The 24,993-nt window shown below is 40.3% G+C and overlaps 1 protein-coding gene across 1 annotated transcript in view; it reads left to right on the top strand.

Annotated features, from left to right (window-relative positions):
* The first annotated feature begins 1,181 nt into the window (after nucleotides 1-1,181).
* Nucleotides 1,182-24,993, top strand: part of dpy19l1l (dpy-19-like 1, like (H. sapiens)) — a 29,581-nt gene continuing 5,769 nt past the window's right edge. Inside the window, 18 exon segments of the mRNA XM_030750509.1 lie at nucleotides 1,182-1,479; nucleotides 1,481-1,545; nucleotides 1,985-2,009; nucleotides 2,100-2,187; nucleotides 5,437-5,574; nucleotides 6,630-6,750; nucleotides 9,740-9,833; nucleotides 10,070-10,127; nucleotides 11,402-11,493; nucleotides 12,833-12,932; nucleotides 14,808-14,885; nucleotides 16,719-16,805; nucleotides 17,021-17,080; nucleotides 17,449-17,529; nucleotides 19,463-19,564; nucleotides 20,297-20,368; nucleotides 23,200-23,279; nucleotides 23,487-23,511. Of these exon segments, the coding sequence (XP_030606369.1) occupies nucleotides 1,322-1,479; nucleotides 1,481-1,545; nucleotides 1,985-2,009; nucleotides 2,100-2,187; nucleotides 5,437-5,574; nucleotides 6,630-6,750; nucleotides 9,740-9,833; nucleotides 10,070-10,127; nucleotides 11,402-11,493; nucleotides 12,833-12,932; nucleotides 14,808-14,885; nucleotides 16,719-16,805; nucleotides 17,021-17,080; nucleotides 17,449-17,529; nucleotides 19,463-19,564; nucleotides 20,297-20,368; nucleotides 23,200-23,279; nucleotides 23,487-23,511 (1,524 nt within the window). The 5' untranslated portion in view covers nucleotides 1,182-1,321.

Here is a 24,993-nt window from a genome sequence, read left to right on the forward strand (position 1 = left end):
ATTAATTTTACATTTTGAAGCACATTTAACTCCACCTCAGCTCAGAACGCTGCTTTACACTCAGATCCAAATCAGAGGAAAACAGCTGATGATGTCATAAGTCAATGAGGAGTGCTGATTTGCGTACATGTTTATTTATTTTGTGAGTATGGTATCATGTATGTCATGCTGCACCTTTGGCTGCTCTGGTTGTGACTCAGTCAGCTCACAGCTCAGTGTCTCACATTAATAGGAAATCCTCTTCTGCTGCTTCAGCTTTGTGTGCAGTGGAAACACTGCTGCTAAGCCAGCTTAAGTGGCACTTGTAGAGTATGAAAGAAAGAAAGAAAGAAAAACTTTCTAGCTCAAAATGAACCCTCATAAATACACTCAAAATAAGAAATTACAAGATGATAAATAGCATAGATGCTACTTTGCAGAGATATGATTAACTAGAGAAAAAGAAAAAAATCTTTAAAATCTTTCTGATCTTGGACCAAAATAAGATTTTAAAAAAGCTTGTCCCCTTAGAAAAGGGGGGAAATGTTATATTTATACCACCATTCTTTGCTCTCAGTTATTTATTAGTTCTGTTATTGTTACTTTGAGAAGAAAAATAAAAAACATTTTGGCATATTTTATCAGCTTCCAAAAACACATTTAATCCCAGTTTCACCTTGACTCAGGGTGTCCCATCCATAGTCAGAAATTAAATTCTGCTCTTTAATCATTTTTTTGCATGCTTATGTCTCCGCTTTGTGTCTTTGCCATCATTTTGCACATCTTTGTGATGATTTTGTGTCTCTTTGTAATCTTTTTTCACCTCGTTGCAGGGTGTTTTGCATCTCATTTGGCTTTTAAGATTTGGTAGTCTATGTCTATTTTTTCTGCAGTTTTTGTGTGTGTGTGTTCTGCTTGTTTTTTTTTTATTATTATTATTAATAATAAATTATTTTATTGACTTTTCAACAACAAATACCATTTCAAACAAAGCCTCCTGTGGTAGCCCCCTTTAGAGTCTGTGGCTTTTGTGCATTTGCACATTTCGGATTTATTTTATAATTATTTATTTACATGTGTTATAATTTTCTGACACTGAAAAGCACGCGCTACTTGGCGTTGCCACGGTTACACTCTCAAGCTGGCTGCAGTGGTGTGCAACGGCCAGCAGGGTGCGCAACTTCACAAGCTTTCTCGCAGTGCCCATTTAAAGCATCGCTCAGGTAGTAAAGGGGGCAGATTCGAGGACCAGATACGAGCGTGTGTTGGGGCTGCGCAGCTCACACCCCTTGGATTCTTCAGCGACTCTCCGCTGGCTTTACCTCGTCTCTTTCTGGAAATCATGGTGGCTAAAACCAAAAAACAGACCGCGAAGAGTCCGGCGACCCAAACTGACCGCGACAGGAGCCCGCTTGTTTCGCCTCCTGGCAAAAGTAACGTTAGGCGACCAGGCAGGGAGGGCAAGGCTTTCAACAGCACGCATTCAAACGGGGCTTTCAGGCATCGGGCACAAGCTGGGGCTAACTCCCTCTGCAGCCGCCAAGCTGGGAATCACTCTTCTCCTCGGTAAGTTCAAAACCGCTAGCCTGTTAGCTTCTTGCAGAACCATAAGCTAACGAGTGCTAACACTAGCAGCATTAGCGGCTCCGCTAAATTAAGTTATCTCCGCTGCCGATCACTTGGCTAACGTTAGCCCACCCGAACGCTATCTCTCTAGCGGTAGTTACCTGCTGTTGCTGCTGCTCATTAAAATCAATGAAAGTGTCCCGTTTTTCTTCTGCTTATTTTGCCACATCAGCTCCACACGTGTTAACAGGTTTTCTGGCAAACTTCAAGCTTGGATTTCTCCTCTAAATGCACGATAGTATAACCCCCCTGACACCGCAAGTCTTCACCCTTGTAGTCAAAACAGCGGTTTTTGGCTTTGCATGTCTAGCCTCCATTCTCATTTATGAAGTAGCTTTTTTCTTCTGTAACAGTGAAAGTTAATTCTCTCTGTCCGCAGCTGCTCTGAGTGGATATCTGCACTGGTAAGATGTGGATTTTATCGGGTTTACCACATTAGCGTTAACACACTACTGTACTGTTGGCTCACACAGCATTCTCGCCCCTGTGCCCAGGTATCATCTCTCACAGCTCTTTGAGAATGACAGGCACTTTTCGCATTTGTCTAACCTGGAGAAGGAAATGGCTTTTCGAACAGAAATGGTAATTCTTTGTTTTTTCTTTTCTGAAATAGTGATTTCTTTCAGGAAGTGATGACACTGTTCACTGATCTCAGGCAATAGGAGTGTGCACATGTATTTGATAAATACTGTCATGTCATCACGTGGGATGGCACAGTATTTTTATGTGTGTATTGCTTATGTATGTTTATTCTGAACAAGACCATAAAAAGTGCAGAATCTTAGGAGCAGAATTGCACTTTATTAAAGCCTAAAATCCTTGAAAAGGAAAAACCTTATTTAGATTAATATTTAGCATGCACTTAAAACAGCACCAGTTGTCTCTAGTCTTTGCTCACTGTTAGTTTGCAGGACAGTTATTCTGAGCAAAACTGGAGAGGTTTTCTTTGAATAATCCCAGATTAACTCCATGATCTTAATTTCAGGGCTATATTTCACCCATCCTCTCCACCTGTTGCAGGGCACTTTGCTGTCTTTGTAGCTGAAGATGCAGATGAAGGATATACACACAAGGAAAAACATCCCTCTTGAGTCCTACATTGAGGATATTTGGTGGTTCTGTTATGCTTAAATTGGTATTGTGGTGGCTTTCTTACTTTTTCTTTGACCAGAGGAAATGGTCACTGAAAATCGAGTTATTCTGAGTGATTATTTTTATCTATGAGAGTTATGGGCTTCTTGAATTGAAATTGATCAGAGAGTACTGCAACAGCAAAGATAGTGGTAGAAGAATAATTTCAAGGGGGGAAACAGCATTTTAAAACCTTTATTTTTGAGTAAAGTCGGGAGGCAGCGCTGTTAAGATTCTCACTGGGAGTGACCAGGATGGACAAGATTAGAAATGAATATGTAAGAGGGACGGCTCAGGCTGAGCAGTTTGGAGACAAAGAGAGGCAAGGTTGAAATGAGTTAGACATGTGGAGAGGGGGGATAGTGGATATATTGGAAAAAGGGTGCTGAATATGGAGCTGCAAGGCAGGAGGAAAAGAGGAAGACTTCAGAGAAGATTCATGGAGTCATGAAGTGAAGGAGGACATGCAGAAGGTTGGTGTGACAGAGGAGGATGCTCAGGACAGGGTGATATGGAGGTAGATGATCCGCTGTGGTGACCCCAAAAGACGAAGAAGATGACAATTTTGGAACAGTCAGCAAACCCTTGAAGCTGTTTTTGATGGGTGATTCTATACATGCACTGTTTTGTGTCCTGGCAACAACTGACATTAAAAATAATTTAGCTAATGCTTCAAAATAACTACTTAAATAGGTGCATTTTGGTGGCTTCTTTACTTTATTCCGTAGTAAACGTTCCTCTCCTGATTGGAGCGGGCGCTTCCAAGAGGACAGTGCATCCTTTGGGCATGAGGGGGCTGTGATTTACCACATGTCTTCTCAGTTAAACAAATGTGGTAGATTTTGGACCCATGTGTTGGCCAGCACTCTCCACACCTTCATACAAATACCCAATGAGTATGGATTATGTTTTGGAAGAATGGTGTCCATCCCTGCAGTACAGTTTGAATGCATATTTGAGCTGTGGTGGTAGCATGTGGTCCAACACCTTACTAAGAGATCTCAACATATAACGTGTATATAACACTTATTTGTAATGGAATATCGTCATCAGTCAACTGACTGAAAAACGGTCCAATCTGTTTTGTTGTTATGATTTTGTTTGAAATTTAAAGGTGGGTGTTGAGATTACTCAGACAAACCAGGCAGTTCTGGGACAGCTCTTTGCTAATCACAGCATGCATTCTTTAATATTTTCATTTCATTTTATAGACCATATCATTGCTGAAGTCATTAAAACTTAATGAGGAGATTGTTAATGGCCGTGTTTGCTGCCTCCGCAGTCAGCATATAAGAACTGCCACCTTAGCCTTCTGTTAACGAAGTATGACAGCAGTCTGCAGTAAAAAAGGATGTGAGGGTTGTGCTTCAAAAGTGAGATCAGCCTGCTTAATAAAGAAACATTAATCAGGGTGATCACAAACTGCACAGCGTATTCCTCTACAGTCAAGACGACGACGATGGTGTAATGATTTCCAAAACGCGGTGCTTTACATGACGTCCAAACTGATTTTCAAAGGCAAAGTTGATTAAAGTGAACTTTGATCCGTGGCCACCAAACAGTAGTGCAGGCCTCAGCTGAAGTGAAAGGGGTGAAAACAAACATTTAAAAGAAGACTTGCATGACTGTAGTTAACTAGCGTGACTCTTTGTCCATTCAGAGAAAATCAAATCAGTAATACAAAAATATTGGACTTGAAAGTTGTTAAAATCAGTGTATTTATTAATTCTTTGCTGATCTGTCACTTTCCACGTTGATCACTTGATAAACAACTGCACAAGAGCAAAACCAACATTTGTCTCTGAGGGTGTTTTCACACCTGCAGTGTTTAGTCCCTTTAAATTGAACTCTGCTTTGTTTCCCCCCCTTTGTGCGGTTCGTTTGTGCAGATGTGAATGCAGCAATCTCATTCAGGTGCAGACCAAAATAAATGCACCAAAACACTTGGGAGGAGGTGATCTCGGTCCCTGTTCCAAATGAGCTCCAGAGCAGTTTGTTTATGGTGTGAACGTGAGCCAACCTCGATCCATCCCCAATTTGACACAACTACCAGGTGCACGTTGCATGTTTGTGCTTAGCTCAAACTTGCAATGTGCATGTTTGAGCTAAGCACCTTCCTGTAGCCATGTATGTTTTGTATTCTGGGATGCAGTGTAGATGTGCAGAGGTCAGTGCAGGCTAGCAACTAGCCGTGAAATGAATGTAAAGTCTCCGTCTTCCCCAATAGTCCAAAACACAGCAACTTTTCCTGTATTTAGTTTCGTTGCTTCCACCCCAGACACATCTGGCCAGTAAGCAGACTGAATGTTCCCACGTGGTTTGTAATCACGTATTTTGGTTTGCTTGGAATTTTCTGTGTTAAAAGAGACCAAATCACTGGGCAAAGCTACAAGTTTACAAACTCGCCAGCTGATTTGGACCACAGTAAACGAACTATGGGTGTAAAAACGCCCTAAAAGTAGTGTTTGTGCTGGTGTTTAAGTGATGCTGAAGGTGAAAATTTATGTGAAAACAGAATATTTGTGTTGCCTCCCCCCCCGCTGTTTGCTGCCAAATGGGCTGTGAGTCGTGGCAATCTGCTGAGCTGGTGTAACTCATTCCAGTTTCTTCTGAGTTGTAGGGCTGGAGTTATATTTAGTAGCCGTCTGCTGCCTGTTTCTTTCTGTAATCTTCTGTATGTAATGTTCTCTTTGATACCAGGGTCTGTACTATTCCTACTACAAGACAATTATTGAGGCTCCTTCTTTCCTGGACGGCCTTCACATGGTCATGAACGATCGGCTGACAGAGTATCCCCTGGTTATTAACACACTGAAGAGATTCAATCTCTATCCAGAGGTAATATTGATTCTGGCAAGTTACCATGCACGCATTTTATTTGCTGCTCTGACTAAAATAATCCATAACTTTGAAATGTATTCAGAAGAAGATCGACTCTTTATTCTTGCACAGGCTTTGAGAGGGAAATGTACAGTGAATCCCTTGGTCCAAACAAAACTCTTTTACAGCAGGAATAAAAGATTTGATGGCTGAGGTAATTTTATCATGAAGAGGTTCTTCAGCTGTGCAGTGATGACTAAACCTTTTTACAGCATTTCATTAGGATTATATGGTCAGAAGTGGTAGCAGTACAATAATGTGGATGCATTTAGTGTGTTTATTAAGTTTACAATTGAGCGAAATCAGGTAATGCAGGTAATTGGAGAACTTGCATCCTTACACAGCAAGAGTTTATGAATTTAGCAAATAGTCAGCTGTTCAGTGGTGGATCTTATTTAGTCTTTTAGATGATTGTTTGTGTTGGATTTTTTTATTCATTTCTCTATCCTTTCATACATCCCCCTCTACTTTTATTCTCCCTCTCTGCAGTCCTTTGCCATGTATAATATGCAATAACAATAAGTGCAGTGAGAAATGTATACATGGCAGATTAATGCGCTTTCTTCAGAACGAATCTTGTTGGATGGAGAAACCATATTTCTGTAAATGTTTCTTTACATGGTGGTTTAGAAATATGCTCACTGAGGATGAGTGACTGTAAGTAATCTGGTTACTTAACGATATATAAGCACAGTTATTTAGGGCTGCTCTATATTAGCAAAACTCATAATCACAGTTAGTTTGGTCAATACTGAGAACTTAATTATGTAACACAGATTTTGAAAAAATATTTTTTTGAAGCCTTAATCAAAAGAAAAAAACTTTAATAATGAAAAATATAAAACTGAATGAAACTGGCTGCCGGTTATATAGTGACGTGCTGGAAAGCCAAAGGTGACAACAATCTTTCATCTCCATTATCTTGTTGTAATTTTCTGAGGAAGACAAATTGAAAGCTGAATTGAAAATGTCATTTTTAAACATTATTTTCACATCCTGTCTTCTCTCCCCAGGTGGTCCTGGCCAGCTGGTACCGGGCGTACACAGGTGTAATGGGTTACTTTGGGATTCCCACAAAAATGTGCTGGTCCATCAACAGAGGAGAGGGACTTACTCCTGTGGACAGCTGTGAAGGTAAACACTGTTGCTATGGCACGTAAGTCTTAACTAAAAACATGCTCCTTTGTGTGCATTTACACACACACACACACACACACACACACACACACACACACACAATCCATTCCCCTGTTTCATCCCACTTGGTGAAGAGTGTAACTCAGTTCCTTGAATAAAATGTTTAACTGTCACTTAAGATGTAGAAAAGTACAAAAATCTCACATTTGAGAAGCTCAGTCTAAGTAAAGCTTGGCCTTATTAACAGTGTGTCAGTCAGCTGATAGATCAGCTTTATGCCTATGGTTAATAAAACAAAAAATAAGATTAAGAAACGTCATGCTCGGCATCCCCTATAAAGCTATACCACAACAGCAGACTGAATAACATTTATAACAGAACAAGAGAAACATACTGATTGATTTTCTGGTCCTGAGGGAAGGAAAATGCTTTTAACCTTTTACACATAAATAGTTTTTTTTTTTTTTCAGTTTGCTCACAGGAACATTTCCTGGAAGTCTGCTGACAGAAAACAAGCAAAAGCTGCTGTCAGCTTTCCTTTGTGAAGCTGCAGCCTCTGTGTTTCTGTCAGTCTCATTAGTGAACGTGGCACCCCACGGTTGATGTACACAGGCTGTTTTCACAGTGTTTACATAAACCTGACGCAAGCCGCACTGCATTTCCTGTAACTGTCAGCCGATATGTTATTTTTATATGATATAAAATTACACAGAGAATGGGAAGTCTGTGTTACATTTTCAGTGTTGGAACAAGGTCCTTTTTCTGTTTGTCGAGTGATTTACCGTCACATCACGGGGATGAAGCGGCTCTTGGTGATGTCAACACACCCCCAAGTATCATGTTAGTCATTGTAGCCTGGTCGATCTGTTCTGTGCACCTTCTTATTATGCTGGCATCATAGAGAAGAGATGGTGCCCAAAATACAGCAGCAAGACGTCAGTTCGCTGAACAGTGAAGTGAAGCAAAGTCTATTTGCTGTCACAAAAGCTTCAAACCTTAATCTCGCCATCAGATTTTGGGGGAACAAATTGAGGAACCTACAGGCTGATATGCTCTAATAAATGTGTCTAATTATTCCAGTTCAGCGTGTGTTTTTTGTCTGCTGTTTTTGATAAGGCCGCATACTGGCTGATCCTAACATGTTGTGTAATATACTTCCTGTTATTACACTTCAGCTTTGGTGTCATTCAGATATGAAACCTCTGCTGCTGTGTGATAACAGCTATTTTTGTCATCCATTGGGTTTCTTAACTGCTTATCCATTTCAGTCATTCAGGTGTTAAAGGCTATCCCGGCTGACGCTGTGATAGAGGTGGAGTACACTCTGGACAGTCTGTCACAGGGCTAACACAGAGAGACATTCACTCATTCATGCTCAGATTCATACCTACATTCATGTTGGAATCACCATTTAACCTAAAATACACATTTTTGGACCCAAGCAGACACAGAACAGGAAAAGATCTGGATGTGATTGTGTGGTTATCGGTCTTCCATACTGAGCAAAAAACAGTTTTTATTATCAGATTTGAACTTGAGGAGTTACGGAACACAAAACATATAAGCAATATTTAATATTTATTGCACACATACCATTACATATGGATTTTTAAAAAAATGTAATTATATTTTTTAAGTGCAGGTCCGAGTCTGCAGGAGAGGATCACATTATGCGGTGTCTTCATAGCAGAAGCAGAGCTGCACAAAGATCCTGTTTCTGGGCTATTTTTGCACGACCTAACTTATTCAGTCTGAAGCGCCCCATTTTTGCACACAAAATTCAAGCAGTACAGATTGAGGGAGATGCCTGCACGCGTCACCTTCAGATCAGATTTTTAAACATATTGGAATAAAAGCACTTGTACTCAAAGATTTGCATTCCTTTTCCTGGTCAGTCATCTCCGGGGGGGTGAGATGACTTCACTGGTCTGATGAAATGAAACACTAGTGTGTATATATATATATATATTGGCTCTTCTAAACTCACTCAAAGAGGAAGGTAAAGGCAGTAATGTCTCTCATACAGTGCACAAACTGAGAGCTGCTCCTCTCACAGAGAGATTTGCCTCACTCTAAGCAAGAGCATCCATAAATATTTCACCATAATAAAAGTTGCTAAATCTTGCAACGAAGGTTCTATGTTTGCATCAGTGATGCAGTAAACTGAAGCATAATTATCACCTGTGTGATGGAGAAGGATGCCAGGCATTCTAGCTAAATATTTTCACATAAAGACAGAAGTGTGCATATTTTATTTACTTTAAGCAGTTAACCTTGCAGAGAGGCTTGTGTCTGAGTTTTATAACCGCAGTGTCCCCTGACAAAATAATCATACACCTGAGATAATGGAGTTGCGGTAGTTTTGTTACGTATGAGATCATTACTGATAGAAAAATGTTAGCAGCAACAGAATGTTTCTCCCATGGTGCTCAGCCTCCATGTGGGCGGTGCTGCTGCTCAGAGAGAGAACAGCAGGATGGCATTGCTTAGCAATATTGTTCATAGATGGGTTTTTTGCCAGCTCTTTTTAAAAGGAGAAAAAGGCTTACTAAAGGAGCATGAAATGCTTTTCTAGGTGGTAATCAACAACAGTAAATGTGAAATGAAGTGATGCTTGCAGAGAATTTTTAAAAAGTATCCAAATCCACTGAAAACCAAAAACCTACAACATGTGTGAATATAACAGCAGTTGGATATTTAGGCACAGTTCTTAAAAAAAAAAAAACATAGAATCAGAAATTCCCAATGTCCCAACGATGTCCTCAAGCTACTGGTTTCTAATAAATCTTTGTATTTTCCAGCTAACTTGAATATCTTCCTAAAATGATGCAAATTATCAAAACTGCATTATATGTCAGACAGCTCGACTGGTACCATTTAACTTGGATAAAAGCTGCCTGTGTGTGTGTGTGTGTGTGTGTGTGTGTGTGTGTGTGTGTGTGTGTGTGTGTGTGTGTGTGTGTGTGTGTGTGCGCGCCCACTCCAGGGATGGGTGACCCAGCATATTTCTACGTGGCCTGTGTGTTCCTGCTGAACGGCTTGATGATGAGCCTCTTCTTCATTTACGGCTCCTACCTCAGGTAACCGCTCCAGCACAGCACTCTGTCCTGTCTTGCTCGGGTGGGCATTGGTGAGGAGAGGATCATTTTAAATGGCCCATCTCAGCAGTGAGCTGTCAGGCGTAGACCATTCATCTGCTGTCTCTCAGATTTATAGATCTGAACCATCAGAGAGAGGATAATCTCTCTGAATCTGTCTGCTGCTTTCTGCCTGTCTTGTCTTTTACCCCCACTTTGTTCAAATTTTTTCTCATTAGTGGCAGTCGACTGGGTGGCGTTGTAACCACATTGTGTTTTTTCTTCAATCACGGCGAGGTAAGTGCAGTTTCCTTTTAATATCTTTATCGGGATATTCAAATGTAGGAGCTTTGTAAAGTGTAAGCTTCTGAAATGTGTAAAACTCAAAAGGAAAAAAAGCAATCAGAAAAAGAGGAGGGTGGTTAACAGGGACTCATTTCAAGCCCTCAAAGGGGCTTAGACTTGTTTTTGGCTGGCACTCAAAGCTGAGTCCTTCTGCCTATCTCCTTCTCTCAAGTCTCCTCCTGAACAAATTTCAGTCAAACACACTCTCGAACATATTTCTGTGTCCTCTCCCTGAGTGCTGTGGTGGCTTGCAACATATGTGATTTCCACTTTTGTAGAGGAAGGAGTGTTAAAAAAAAAAAAAAAAAAAGCAGTGGGGGTTGCGTGCTCTGAGGTGACACATGCATGTGGGACTGACTGTGGTGTTAACAGTGTTAAAATAGAGGTGTGGGAGTTTTAAACCCTTACAAACAGGCTCATTAAGCAGACAACCCCCCCCCCCCCCCCCCCCCCCCCCCCCCCCCCCCCCCCCCCCCCCCCGGGCCTGTTCACTGGGGATTTTATTTTTTTCAGTGGTATGTGTATATATATGGTACTTTCTCTTCATGCTGGAACTAGGAAACAAATGTTCCTGGTATCTACTTCCTCTCATCCCCCGTTCTGTGTGCAGGGCTGCATATACAGTATGCTGCTGTATGAGCCACCACACAATTGGTAATTAGGGCTATAGTGAGAGTATAGCGCTAAGCAGTCAAGTGCAATATCAAATTGTAAATTTGATATTTAGCAAGTTGGGTGCGGTCTACTTGGCTGAAATTGTTTTTAGGTGAACATTATATGTTGAGATTGAATGATGTGTCGTATAGTCAGAGCCAACCAGACAACAGCTTAATGTTTATTAGTTATAGCTAAATGCAGTCACTGGCTTAAACTTTAACCTGCTGTATTTTGTTCCAGTGAGCTAACCTGGAATGCATGAATAAATTGGTTCTTCCAGCATAGATTAAAAACATGAAACCTCCTCACCCACAGTAATTTTGCATTTAAGAGATCCTGCCAATAGACAGATACCAGATGTCTTGCATTAAATGCCTGTAATCTTTACACAAGCAGTGTGTTCTACAGTCTGTGTAAATATAGGCTTAAGTAAGATTTATTTATAAGCTGCAGAGGAATAAAATGTATCTCATCCTTCTTTTTTTTCCCCTCTCTGACAGGAAAATCACAACGATGTGAATTTGATTTTAAGTAAATTTCATTCTTTTCTTGGTTGCATGTTTTATCAGAGCACTCGAGTGATGTGGACTCCACCCCTGAGGGAGAGCTTTGCCTACCCGTTCCTGGTCCTGCAGATGCTTCTTCTCACATACATCCTACGGTAAACTCGCTCAGCGTCTCCGCTGCGCTGCTACTTTCATCTCTTTGAAATGTGGTGACATGTTTCAGAATGTACACAGCCATCACATACACATGTGTACCAAAACTACTTTACTGGTTTCAGATCCGATTACTGGGGAGGCCACCAAATCTGACCTCATTATCACGATTATCCAGCTTGGAAGACTTCTCTTTAGTGACATGATATGCGGCTCTATTTGAAGTTGTCATTTGAAGATGATAGATCGTGGGTATGAAAGGATGTACAAAGGATTACTGGGATAGGCTGTGTGGCATTCAAACCATGACTGATTACTGTTACACCACCAGCAGCCTGTGCTGTTGAGACTGAGGATCATTAGACTAGCTGCAATTTTTTTTTTTTCTTCCCAGCCTTGAAGTTTCTACTTATATTGATCCTGTGTCTGCTGCAGCCTCAGATTTCTGTTGCTGGCTGACAAGACTGGACCCTCGCCTGGTTTTGTGCTGTCAAAGCACATATACCTAAAGAAAAGATACTTTGCTAATTCTGAGCTGCTTTTCTGCTCAGCACAGTTGTAAAAGTTGATCTGTAGCCTTTCTGTCCATTCTGGTCTCACCAACAATGAATTTCTGCCTCCAAAAAGCTGCTCGCTGAGTGGTTTTTGTTTTTCACCATTTCCAGCAATACTCAAATATACCTCAACTTCTCATTCTGAAGAGTGAAGCAACATTACCCTCTATTGAGATGATTTTTATGCATTACACTGCTGCCATGTGATTGCCTGATTGGATGATAAAAAGCAGCTGAACGTACCATCCAAATAAAATGCTCACTGAGTGGATGTCTGAACACATCTTCATGTCATCATTTCATAATACTTACACCTACATAGCTGAAATATTGTATGCTGCATTAGTTTGGTGTTCACTCTGTCCGCCTAATTAAACCTCAGCGCCTGAAACGTTTTGAAATGGAAAAAGAAACACGGGAAAGCATCTGTTTTTGTTTTTTTCCCTCCTTCCTTTTAACACCCAGCTGGTGTTTGACACTTCGTGTTGTGCGATAACAGTTTTGAAACTGTGACTTCTCTTGATGTCACTGTTACAGTAAATAGAAAAGGACTTCTGTTTTATAGTTTTTCAGTGGCGCTTGGTCCATAATAGGGTTTCTGTAGTACAGTCGGTGTGTGTGTGTGTGTGTGTGTGTGTGTGTGTGTGTGTGTGTGTGTGTGTGTGTGTGTGTGTGTGTGTTTTCTCGGGCATCTTAATACATCTTGTCTTATCTCTGTTACAGCCTTGCTCTCACCCCCCCCCCCCCCCCCCCCCCCCTTTCCCGTCTGTGTCTCTTCTCTCCCCAGGACACGGAACCCGAGCCGGACAGCCATGGTCTCTCTAGGCATCTCCAATTTGTGCTTCATGCTGCCTTGGCAGTTTGCCCAGTTTGTGCTGCTCACCCAGGTAAACAGAGCAAGATAAACTTTGAGAGAGAATGTGAGGGGGGGGGGAGAAGGGAGCAGAGAGATTGAAGAGAAAATAGAGACTAGGAGAGAACAGAGGACTGTGGCAAGGCAGGTGTGAAAAATACAGACGCCGGGCAGAATGGTGGAGAAATGGAGATTAGAAAGACTCAAAGAAAAGGGATAAACTCATTAAAAAACATGTAATTCAAGAGTTGTTAAACTGTTAAATAAGAATAATTGAAACTGATTGACAGGTTTAAGTTAGTATAAAGGAGTAGTAAGTTAAAATGTGTGGGCTGGCAGACAAAAGTCGAACAACTTCAGAACAAACGGGTCACTGCGGCGAGCATATGTGCTCAGTAACAGTTTAGCCCACACTGCTGCTGCCCCCTCAGGGTACTGCTGCTTTTGTGTGGGGATTTTAACACAGGACGTGTTGTTTCACAGCTATTATTTCTTTGTTTTACATTTCTAAGCTGTTAATTGAACCCATTCACCCCAGCCACTGCATGCATAATGCAGTCCAAGGCCAAATACACCCACCAACACTGCTTACTCATCAGTCCAGAGGAAGTTGTTTTTTTTGTTTGTTTGGTTTTTTGTAAGTTATTAAATTTGCAGTCACACAGTTAATTTGCTACAAGGCCTGAAGTAGGCCTTCTGAGCAATTACAATAATCAAACCCAGTTTGATTATAATCAATAATTGTATTGGCTAATTTAGAGGACCATACAACTTGTGATCAAATTCAAATGTGGATTACCACCACAAGAACAGGCACTGGACAGACGGTGCTGTGGATTTGGTCCTTTGGGAGTATGAAGAAGTGGCTGAGATGAGAATGAGCGCCTTCTAATCTCAGAAAAGGATTCTCAGCCAGAAAAGTGTTGAGTGCCCACTCCGAGCTGGGAATGAGTTTCTGCCCTCAGTCAGAGTTCTAGTGTCTTAGGGTCTTATTCACAAATGAGGGAAGACTGGAGTGGGAGATTGCTAGATGGACTGGTGCAATGTCTGCAGAAATATGGATGCTATTCCAGTCTGTCACGGTGAAGAATGAGCTGAGAGTGAAAGCAAAGATGTTGATTTACCAGTTGATCTATGTTCCTACAGTCCTACAGCCTCAGTCTGTGGGGATTGAAAGAATGAGATCGTGGAAATGAGCTTCCTCTGAAAGGCTTCATTCAGAGTAGAGTTGCTGTTTCTCCACAATGGAGCTGCTTGAGGCAGTTCAAGCATATGACTAGGATCCGTGCTAGTCATACGCCCAAAACGCCTCCTAAGTGAGGCGTTTTGGGCGTGTCCAAGTGGGAGCATACCTGGGGGAACACCCAGGACACGTTTGAGAGATGATGTCTCTTGGCTGGCTGGTGAATGGCTTATCCCCTCAAAAGAGCTGGAGGAGCTGGTTTGAACAACTGCTTCCCTCATAGTCTATACTCAACAAAGCAGCTGATGATGGTCGGTGGATGGATAAAAACTAAGAGAAGCATTTTCAGATGTTTATAAATAAATACAAGGGAAATGTAAGTTTTGTAAAAAAAAAAAAAAAAAGAGGTTCCGTTTTAAACAAATTTTTATTTTTACTTGGAATTAAGGTACAACAACACAGATTTGTGATGGAAGGAAGGAATGCAGATTTTCCCTAAAGGGTCGAGTGCTAACAAAACATAAAATCCAGCTTTGACATTAACTTTAGTAAAAGGGAATTTTGTTATTTGGATTTCAAAAAAAGAAAAAAAAACATTCGCCTCTGTTACTACCACAAAGCTATGCTAGCTATGCTAAGTACAATGAGACTTTTTTTATTTGAATGTGGCGTATTAATGGGTTTTCTGGAGTGAATTATTACGGTAAATTGCTCTTTGTTTTTCAGGTGGCTTCTCTGTTTGCCTCTTACATTCTGGGTTACCTCGCTGCTGCCAAGATGCAGTCCATCCTCGTTACTCATATGGTACAGTAGATGACTTTTCCAAAGCATGCATCCATAAAGCAGTCCAGTTATTTTCTTTCTGATGGCCAGCTTCACATATTTGACACTAATGCATCTGCGGAAAGGTGGAATAGATTTGCTTCAAGCAATTTACCAAGGAGCATGAGTTTGACTTTCTCTGAATCAGGGGTTGGGCCCAGTATAAGTGAAAGTTTCAGAGCTGTAACCTCCTCTGCCTCAGTTCTCGTTATCTCCTGCAGCTCCTCAGTGGGGAAAAATTCACATGAGCCAGTTGGACAAAGTCAGCAGAGACAGGGTGGACTTTGGGGGAAGGCTTTAAGGATACCACTGTGCATGCACGATTGCCTAAAAGGCAGGGGATGTGTGGGCAAGTTATTTCACACTGCCAAGGACAAAAGGATATCTGTATTCATTTGAAAATGTGTAAAGATATTTTTATTTGTTTGTGGGTGTATTCTTTTGGACATTCGTCCCTTTTCTTTGCATTCATTACCCTTAATCCTCTCAGCATGCCAAGCTGTTAGCCTGGGCCTGTGTGCTCCACAGATAAGGAGAAGGGCCTTTGTGGTAAGATGCTTGAGATTTGTGTCAGAGGAAGGCATATGGCTCTGCATAATTTAGAGAGCTTGGGAATGATGACTCTGTGTCTGTGTGTGTGCGTGTGTGCGTGTGTGTGCGTGTGTGTGCGTGTGTGTGTGTGTGTGTGTGTGTGTGTGTGTCTTTTCAAGAAAAGAATACAGACACAAAAGCAGGAGTGAGTGTCCTCTGTGACCTACAGCTTGTACACATACCTTCATATGCCAGCAGGATATGTTTTCATCCAGAGCTAAACTATGTAATCTGGCATTCTAAAAATAAGAGAACTGAATGTCTTATATCTGAGGACTTGAGTATTTGATTGATCAGGTATCATTTGGTTTTTAGTTTTGTAAGTTTTTTTATATATACATATATATGTAAGAGCTTGGTGTGACTGCCTAGCATTTCTCTCCCCCACAACATTCATCATCATGCTTCATTTCATGTCTGTTGCCTTTTTAAAATCTAAAATCTTCCCAGATGCATTAATGACTTTAAAAAAAAAAAAAAAACACCTACTGAAAAACCTATGCACAGCACTCCTTTGGAAGCGGGGGTCTCGCTCTTACAGACACATTTGAGTGAAGCGCAAATCTGTCTGTACTGTTCGTTAAGTGAGCACAAAGGCTGAGAAAAGCCTGAGAAAAGCTTTGAATTTTCAATGTTAACTGCCACCAAATTTCTGAAAAATGTTTGAGAAGCTTAATCTAGAGAGTGTTTTATTTTAGGCATGATATTTTGAACTAATTAATGTGTAATAGTTTTATTTTAGGCATGATATTTTGAACTAATTAATGTGTAATAGTTTTATTTTTCCAAGCAAAAATTCTCTATATCCTCTCATATGTTGCTATTAGCTGGTCTGACAGTCACAGTAATCTAAGCAATCAATTTAGAAAAGATGAGAAGTGCTGCTTTCTGACATTTTCTAGACATCATAAGAGTGTTTTTAAAAAAAAAAAAAAAAAGGCAGTGGCACACCGACTGTTATTACACTGCATCCCAGACCATCCTCCTGCTACAGAGAGCACGGGATTTTCTTTCCAATGCTTTGAACATGGGACTAAGTGTTTTTATGAGACCAGTAGAAATACTGGCTAAGCCTCAGAGCTCTCTGCTAAGCTTGCAAATTCAGCATTATGTTTAATTGCACACACAGATAATACACATCAAGCTGCACTAAATAGCCCTCAGCTGTTTGGATACTACCTGTATATGATAAATGATGCCTCCTCTTTGTCCTTCTTTCTGCAGATCACACTGGGCGTCTGCTTTATCCTGATGTTTGGTAACTCCATGCTCCTTACATCCTTCTACGCCTCTTCGCTTGTGTCAATCTGGGTGAGTTGGAGACTCCAGTGTTGTTTGTACAGCCATCGACTGACTCGAGTCAGTCAAGTTCATTTTGATCAGTGGTGCAGCTAGGTTTAAATTACAGTAAGTTTATAAGAGTATGAATTTGTAACACATTTAAAGAGCAAATACATTGTGTTAAGAAATGAGCTGTTAAAATGTCTTTTAATAGAGCTTTTTTTAATGAGTTTTTTTATTTTTAGGTAATCATTGCAATGAGGGATCGATTTTCTCAAGTCTTCAGACAAGGCATTGTCATCTGGGTACTGAAGAGTTTTCTTTCCTTCTGTGCTTTATTGAAGAAGTACATATTGCCAGTTACAATAATTTTATCATTCTTACATCATTCAGATATTTTTGAAAGGGAAAAAAAAACAAGTAAGAAAAGGAGAAAATGGTACCTTGATGATCCAAAATAGCACAAAATATACTGTAATATTTAGCTTTAGGCTTTTTTTATTTAATTAGCTTGTTAAATATTGCAGTATTCTGATTCCTGTAGTTAGATTTTTTTTAAATTTATAATTGTTATTATTATTTAAGCAAAACTAAATGTAACAAAAAGCAGTTATTCCTTAATCAATCAGGGACAAAAAAAATGCCAATGTGGAGTTCTCTCCTTTCTCTGCAGGTCATGCAGGGCCTGGCTTGGGTCGGCTCAACAGTTCTGCTTAAATACGTGCTATCCACAGTCTTGGGTGCTTCTGATGATGTAAGTTACTATAACTTCCTGTCTTTCAAATATAACCCTTTTCCTCTGTGGGTTAATGATAGTTTTGACTTAACATTAATAACAGGAATGAAGAATTTGTCGGTTAGTGTGTAGATATTACAGGTGCTGGTCATAAAATTAGAATATCAAGAAAAGGTTGATTTATTTCAGTAATTCCATTCAAAAAGTGAAACTTGTATATTATATTCATTCATTACTCACAGACTGATATATTTCAAATGTTTGTTTCTTTTAATTTAGATGATTATAACTGACAACTAATGAAAAACCCAAATTCAGCATCTCAGAAAATTAGAATATTACTTAAGACCAATACAAAAAAAGGATTTTTAGAAATGTTGGCCAACTGAAAAGTATGAACATGAAAAGTATGAGCATGTACAGCACTCAGTACTTAGTTGGGCTCCTTTTGCCTGGATTACTGCAGCAATGCGGCGTGGCATGGAGTCGACCAGTCTGTGGCACTGCTCAGGTGTTATGAGAGCCCGGGTTGCTCTGATAGTGGCCTTCAGCTCTTCTGAATTGTTGGGTCCGGCGTATCACATCTTCCTCTTCACAATAGCCCACAGATTTTCTATGGGGTTAAGGTCAGGTGAGTTTGCTGGCCAATGAAGAACAGGGATACCATGGTCCTTAAAGCAGGTACTGGTAGCTTTGGCGCTGTGTGCAGGTGCCAAGTCCTGTTGGAAAATGAAATCTGCATCTCTATAAAGTTGGTCAGCAGCAGGAAGCATGAAGTGCTCTAAAACTTCCTGGTACACAGCTGCGTTGACCTTTGACCTCAGAAAACACAGTGGACCAACATCAGCAGATGACATGGCACCCCAAACCATCACTGACTGTGGAAACTTTACACTGGACCTCAGCCAGCGTGGACTCTGTGCCTCTCCTCTCTTCCTTCAGACTCTGGGACCTTGATTTCCAAAGGAAATGCTAAATGTACTTTGATCAGAGAACATAACTTTGGAGCACTCAGCAGCAGTCCAGTCCTTTTTGTCTTTAGTCCAGGCGAGATGCTTCTAACGCCGTCTCTTGTTCAAGAGTGGCTCGACACGCGGACTGCGACAGCTGAAACCCATGTCTGCATACGTCTGTGCGTGGTGGTTCTTGAAGCACTGACTCCAGCTGCAGTCCACTCTTTGTGAATCTCCCCCACATTTTTGAATGGGTTTTGTTTCACAATCCTCTCCAGGGTGCAGTTATCCCTGTTGCTTCTACACTTTTTTCTACCACATCTTTTCCTTCCCTTCGCCTCTCTATTAATGTGCTTGGACACAGAGCTCTGTGAACAGCCAGCCTCTTTAGCAATGACCTTTTGTATCTCGCCCTCCTTGTGCAAGGTGTCAAAGGTCATCTTTTGGACAACTGTCACTCAGCAGTCTTCCCCATGATTGTGTAGCCTACAGAACTAGACTGAGAGACCATTTAAAGGCCTTTGCAGGTGTTTTGAGTTAATTAGCTGATTAGAGTGTGGCACCAGGTGTCTTCAATATTGAACCTTTTCACAATATTCTAATTTTCTGAGATACTGAATTTGGGGTTTTCATTAGTTGTCAGTTATGATCATCAAAATTAAAAGAAACAAACCTTTGAAATATCTCAGTCTGTGTGTAATGAATGAATATAAGATACAAGTTTCACATTTTGAATGGAATTACTGAAATAAATCAACTTTTTCATGATATTATAATTTTATGACCAGCACATGTAAGTATTTGAACCAAAAAAGGACCTCATGAATGGGAATGATACAATAGATTAGTTAAAAAAAAAGTGTAAATGGCCTCTAGCAATATGGGCCACTTAACCCATATTTGATATTTCATGATCAGATCAAGTAAGATTGAATCACATTATTCTTAAATTTCACAGGGCTGTAGATTAAAATTTTATTTAAAAATGTCTTTTCTAGGCTCACATCAGTGGACTAATCAAGTCCAAGTTCACGAGCTACAAGGATTTCCACACGCTGATGTACACGTGTGCTGCTGAATTTGACTTCATGGAACTGGAGGTAAATTCTGTCCCTTTGTCAGAGCTGAAACTTGAATCTCTGCCAGTAAAAGATGATGTCTGATCACTGAGATTCTGAGCTGAAGCCTTTCACTGATAAAATGCAGGTCTCAGGTAGTTTGGTGAGAAAAAATCTTGCCAGATCTTTTTAAAAATGTCAGCCCTGTGAAGATGTCAGAAATGTTCGGAAAGGCCTGCTGCTTTGTATCAGAGTGGTTGGATTGTCGAGGGAACCAGAACTGTGCTCTGAATTTGACAAGAAACAAAAACCTGACAGCAGAAGCTGGCAGCTCATTCTGGGCTGAGTTATGGGTTAGACAGCGGCCTGGTTTTGTGTGTGTTCTCTGAGCGTTGCAGAGAAATAATGCATGCATTTAGAACAGCTGTAAATCAGCTGTAATCTGCCCTCTTGTTTCTTAATGTTTTAAAATTCTTTTTTTTAATTTACACTTTGTAGTTTTATTGTTCTGTTATGTGCAGAATTGTAACATGTCATAATTCATAATATTTCTTTCTTCAAGCATTTGCTTTTGATTGCATTAAATTAAGAATCCGGTAATTCTTCTTAAGCATAATTTATTTTATTACTATTTTTGTAGTACTTTGCTGTGTATTTGTCAGACCCCTTTTTGGATTATATTCAGCTTAGGTTGACTACAATGCTCGGCTGTGATTTGAAAGCATTTGATAGTCCTTTCATTTTTTTTTTTTTTTTTTTGCTTCTCTGCCTCAGACTCCTGTTCGTTACCTCAAAACGTTGCTGTTGCCCATCAACGTGCTGGTGGTTGCTCTCATTGCTGGCCGGGTAAGTTTCCTCGTAGGTATAAATCCGCACCTACAAAAAGGATAAACGCTTGGTTTCAAAGCAGCAGAACAAGAGTGACCAAAAAAAAGCAAGACTTGTAAAGCAAAGCAGCAGATGGCAGCAGGTTAGGTGTGTTGGTTACTGTTCTTTTTGTTGATGGCTCCATATATGCTGACAGACTGTCGCTAAAGCTTTGGGTGACGGCTAGAAGCTACAACATCCTCACCATGTTTCATGTAGGATACTTGCAAACTCGTTGCTGCTAAGCTTAGATACAGTACAAATTTATATTTTTAAACAGTTCATCATAAAAGTAAAGTGTTCAGGAGGGAGGGCTGTTTCTAATGTAAACAACATCTGCTATATTAAAGCGCAGAATAGAATTGCTACTGTTAGCTCACACAGTTTTTAAACAGTTTAGCTTAAGACGTAGCTTTTCTGTCAAGCTTTTGGAAACGGCTGATTTCTGGAACTGTGATTGGAGGATTAGGTGCTTTTGGGTTATTTCATGTAAACATTGTGAATGAATTTAGCATCTTTTTTCTAAGTTATTAGTGTAAAGCGCTTTGATTTTATGTGCTCTTGAAATAAAATTTGCTTACTTACTGAACTCTGAAGTAACCTATTACAGTGATAATGGTATTCTTGTGCAACTTGTAAAGCTGCAGACTAATGTAGTTAATGGTTTTGGAAATGCACACCAGGGTTCTGAGAATTCTAGCAGTTAGCTACCGTAACAGATCGCTATTGCAACAGTTAGCTAGTGATGCGGTCATTAGCATTAGCATATGGTTGTTTGGATCGTTCGGTACTGTGTGAGCCACCCCATAGCTGAATATGTTAATAGCAACCTAGTTAATGGCAGTATTAGCATTAGGATATAATCTGTCAAAAAGAACCTAAGAAGCATTTTAAATTACCAAGAAAATATTCACCAAGGAAATGTTAGCATACTTACACAAGTTCAATAAAAATATGAGATGAGCAAATGGCACCATTAGCACAAAAAAACAAAATGTAGTGTGGATTTAAAAAAAAAAACTTGCTTTGCTTTGTTAAAATCTTGAATATTTTCTTTTTTAAGTCAGCTGGCAGAAATTAAACAGCACGGCTGTCGGAAAGTGTCTGCAGTATGAAAAGCTACAATCTCACCTTTCAGAACTGTACAGCAGGCAGTCATAATAATCAAATCACTTTTTGAGCCGTGTAATGCTGTTTCACAGCAGCTGGAAGACAAAGCTGCTGTCTGCTCTCGTCTCTACAGATACCTTTCTCTTCCCCTGAAGTGCTTGAGCAGAGTAAGAGGGGTTTTTGAAGGTGTTCTTTCATTTTCAGAAAATTGCTGTTTCATTTGGTCTACTCAGGAAATTTATATAATTGTGTATATGTAAACCTTCGGAAGGGAAGAATTAAAAGATTTTACCCCCGATTCTGGTCACAAATATTTTTAGAGGGGAAACATTTGAGGAACTCCTATTTATATAGTTTAATCTTGTTATGCCCTAGGGTTTAATATTTTTCCCGAAAATGACATGAATCAAATCCCGGGAAATGACGAGCCATTTCCCGGGAATCCCGGGAAAAAGTTTATTTATTTTTTTATTTTAATTAGGCCTTCTGTAGCCTGTGTCGGCCTTAACCTATTGTGATATTGTAGAGGTAGCTTTCCAGCTATGTCCTGTTATGCCCAGTAGGGGGCAACGTTGGCTTGATTAACGCAATAAAACCTACATCTCGAGATTCGAGTGCTCGAGCTATGCGGTGTTGTATCGTTCCTCAACACTCCCTTAACAAATATAATTCGAATATTCCTCCATTGTACATGGAATGATAACAAGCTATTTTACAATTGCTGGTGCAAAACAATACGGTTCATCTCCACAGCATTGATAATGGCTCAGCCACGCTGTCGTGGCGACATCTGTTGCACTATATCTCCACCAGTGGAACGCTGTAATAGTCATTGAAAAGTTAACTACCGTACTACACTATAATATGACATAACACAGGGCCTTGAGTAACGCACTACGACTTGGTCATTGCCATTCTGGCAACAGCAAATTTATAACACCGTGTCTGAGGGTTAAAGTAGGTTCGCTGTGAATCGTCTTTTGAAAAACTGGCCAATCCTTATAGCCTAAAAAATATACATTTTACTCAACTCCATTTTAAAAGCGAAATATGTTAAAGCAATCTATTTCATGATAATTTCTTCACACATTAGGCCCGTATCCTAATTCATGATTGTTAGTAAGCGGCTGCAAACGAGGAAAAGAAACACTCGAAGTTAAACAGATATTTCTTTATTGTTCAGGGCAGGCGTATTTTATAGGCTATATAATGCAATATAACAATATATAATAATATAAAATTATATAATACAAAATACCTTAGGGTAAACACATTGCCTACGATTTCAACAAATTAAAGAGGAAAAAGTACAACTGTGTAATACCTCTATTAAAACGCTTGAGATGAAGGCTGAAGCCTTAAACGGAGGCTGAACGTGCCTGAAATGAAGAGTAATGCTTTTCGCATTAAACGAACCCTTCTCTCAATATTTCCTTTAAATTTAACATTCTGAAGCTTTCTTTTCTTTCTGAAAGTCAAATCGACGCGCGCGACTTTTTTCCCGGTTTCCCGTCTAACGTTTCCCGGGAAACGGGAAATGGTTCTGATCGCATTTCCCGGGAATCCCGGATCCCGGGATTAAACCCTATTATGCCCTACCCAGGCTGAGCTAAGAACACATGAAACGATTTGACAAACCATGATATGCAATACATTTAAACATAAGAGAGAATATCCTTCAAACCATTTGTCGTCTTCAGACTGTCCAGGATATAGTCCGCTCCCTGAGGCACGGGGAGAAGACGTCGGCTAAGACTGAAGATGCTGATGAAGCTGCAGGGTGAGGCTTCCTCTCTAGGGTGATTTCACAGACTTTATGCATTCAGTTGATCAAATAGAAACAGTGTTTAAGTAGGAAAACTTGTAATATTTTGAAGTAATGTAGTATCTTGTCTTAAAGGTTAAAGAAAAAAAAAAAACTTATTTCAGGTTAAAGTGCTTGAGTGGGCAGCTGGGTTCACATACTTCCCTCTGTTCTGTGTTGCAGGTCTGAAATAGCTGCAAAAGGAGAGGTGAGAAAAATAGTTTGCACATTATTTATGTTGTTAGATACATGCATATGTAACCATTATCTTGGCCACACCTCCATCTGTTCCTTTTTTCCTAGCCCAGTTTTACGTATTTCTCCCGTGCAGTGAAGTCTGCTCAGTTTCTGTCCCGGAGTGACTTTGATCCCTTTTCTCATTAATAGGAAATCAAAGGCAGTTTCCCTTCTGCTATAAAATCCCACAGTGCTGCCCTTTGTCTGCTTTTTCCCAGCGGCTTCATGTCATTTTCTGTAATATATCTAAAATGTTCAGATGTTCAGTTTATACAGCTTCCTCATATAATGGCATTCATGGTCTATAGAGAATAACACTTTCTTACTGTGCAGAATAATACAGTTAAAAAGTACAGAAGAGATCATAGTTAATTAGGACAATCCTACATCAAACGAGCAATCACTGAGACAGTTGATCTCAGTCGACTGAGTGCCGTAAAAATTGAGAGGGAGACAATCAGGAGGTCAAACATTCAGACAGCATTACAGATTAAAAAATTTGTTTTACCCACATAGTTTGAACTTCAAAGAAAATAGACACCCTTATTAACAGTTATTCTATTCATGGTTTTGTTACTGTTTTTAGTAGTTACATTTTTGTAGTTCAGTAAATTATGAGGAATTCATTTTAATCTGCCAGGTCCGGTGTTGCGTCAAGCAGGTCAGAAACATGCATGCACGTAGCCTACTGGTCACTTTGTAGAGCGCCACCTGCTCCTCCTCACAAAAAGTAGATACCGGTCCCGCTGCTCGGTTGATACCCTTCGATAGCCCCGTCCAGCTGTCCTCGTTTAACGGCCCGTCTCCTCCACACGCTCGAGACTGTGCTGGCAGACACAGCAAACCCAGCATGTGTCCTCCATCCTGGAGGAGCTGGGCTACCTTTGCAAACCTGATTGGGCAGCAGGTACCCTCCCACAAGGATACTAACAAAAAACAAAACTAGAGAAAAATCAGTCAGAAGGAATAAGAAGCGTGAGCAGCGGACTGTGACCTCCATCTGCAAAGCCATTACTTTTTTTGGGGGGGTGGTTTTGTTTTTGCCCCTCCAGCACATCTTTTTTAACTTTCATCTCCACTAAAGGAGGTAAGATTGGTTCACAGTGGTTTATGACTCCTACCTGGACAGGTTGGTATCCCTAAATTTAACTGACTCCTGTCTGTTTATATCTAAAAGATGGGCACACAGTGGGCTTTCATTCACACATATAACATTGGCGTTTTTGAACTGGTGCTTAGATATAGCATTTTTCTTCTCTGAGCAGTCAAAGTGCCACATCCACTCATTTATATGGTGCAGTTCTATGAATTTGGGGTTGAGCGTCTTGCCCAGAACCACTTCACCATGTGGAGTTAGCAACCTTTCCAGCTGGATCTCTTGAGCCACAGCTGCCCCGTTCTTCATAAATGACTTAAAATGCATTTAAATTTCATGTTGTTTGACAACTTGATG

This window comes from Archocentrus centrarchus, chromosome 16 (assembly GCF_007364275.1).
Source record: "Archocentrus centrarchus isolate MPI-CPG fArcCen1 chromosome 16, fArcCen1, whole genome shotgun sequence".
NCBI classification, from domain to species: Eukaryota; Metazoa; Chordata; class Actinopteri; order Cichliformes; family Cichlidae; genus Archocentrus; species Archocentrus centrarchus.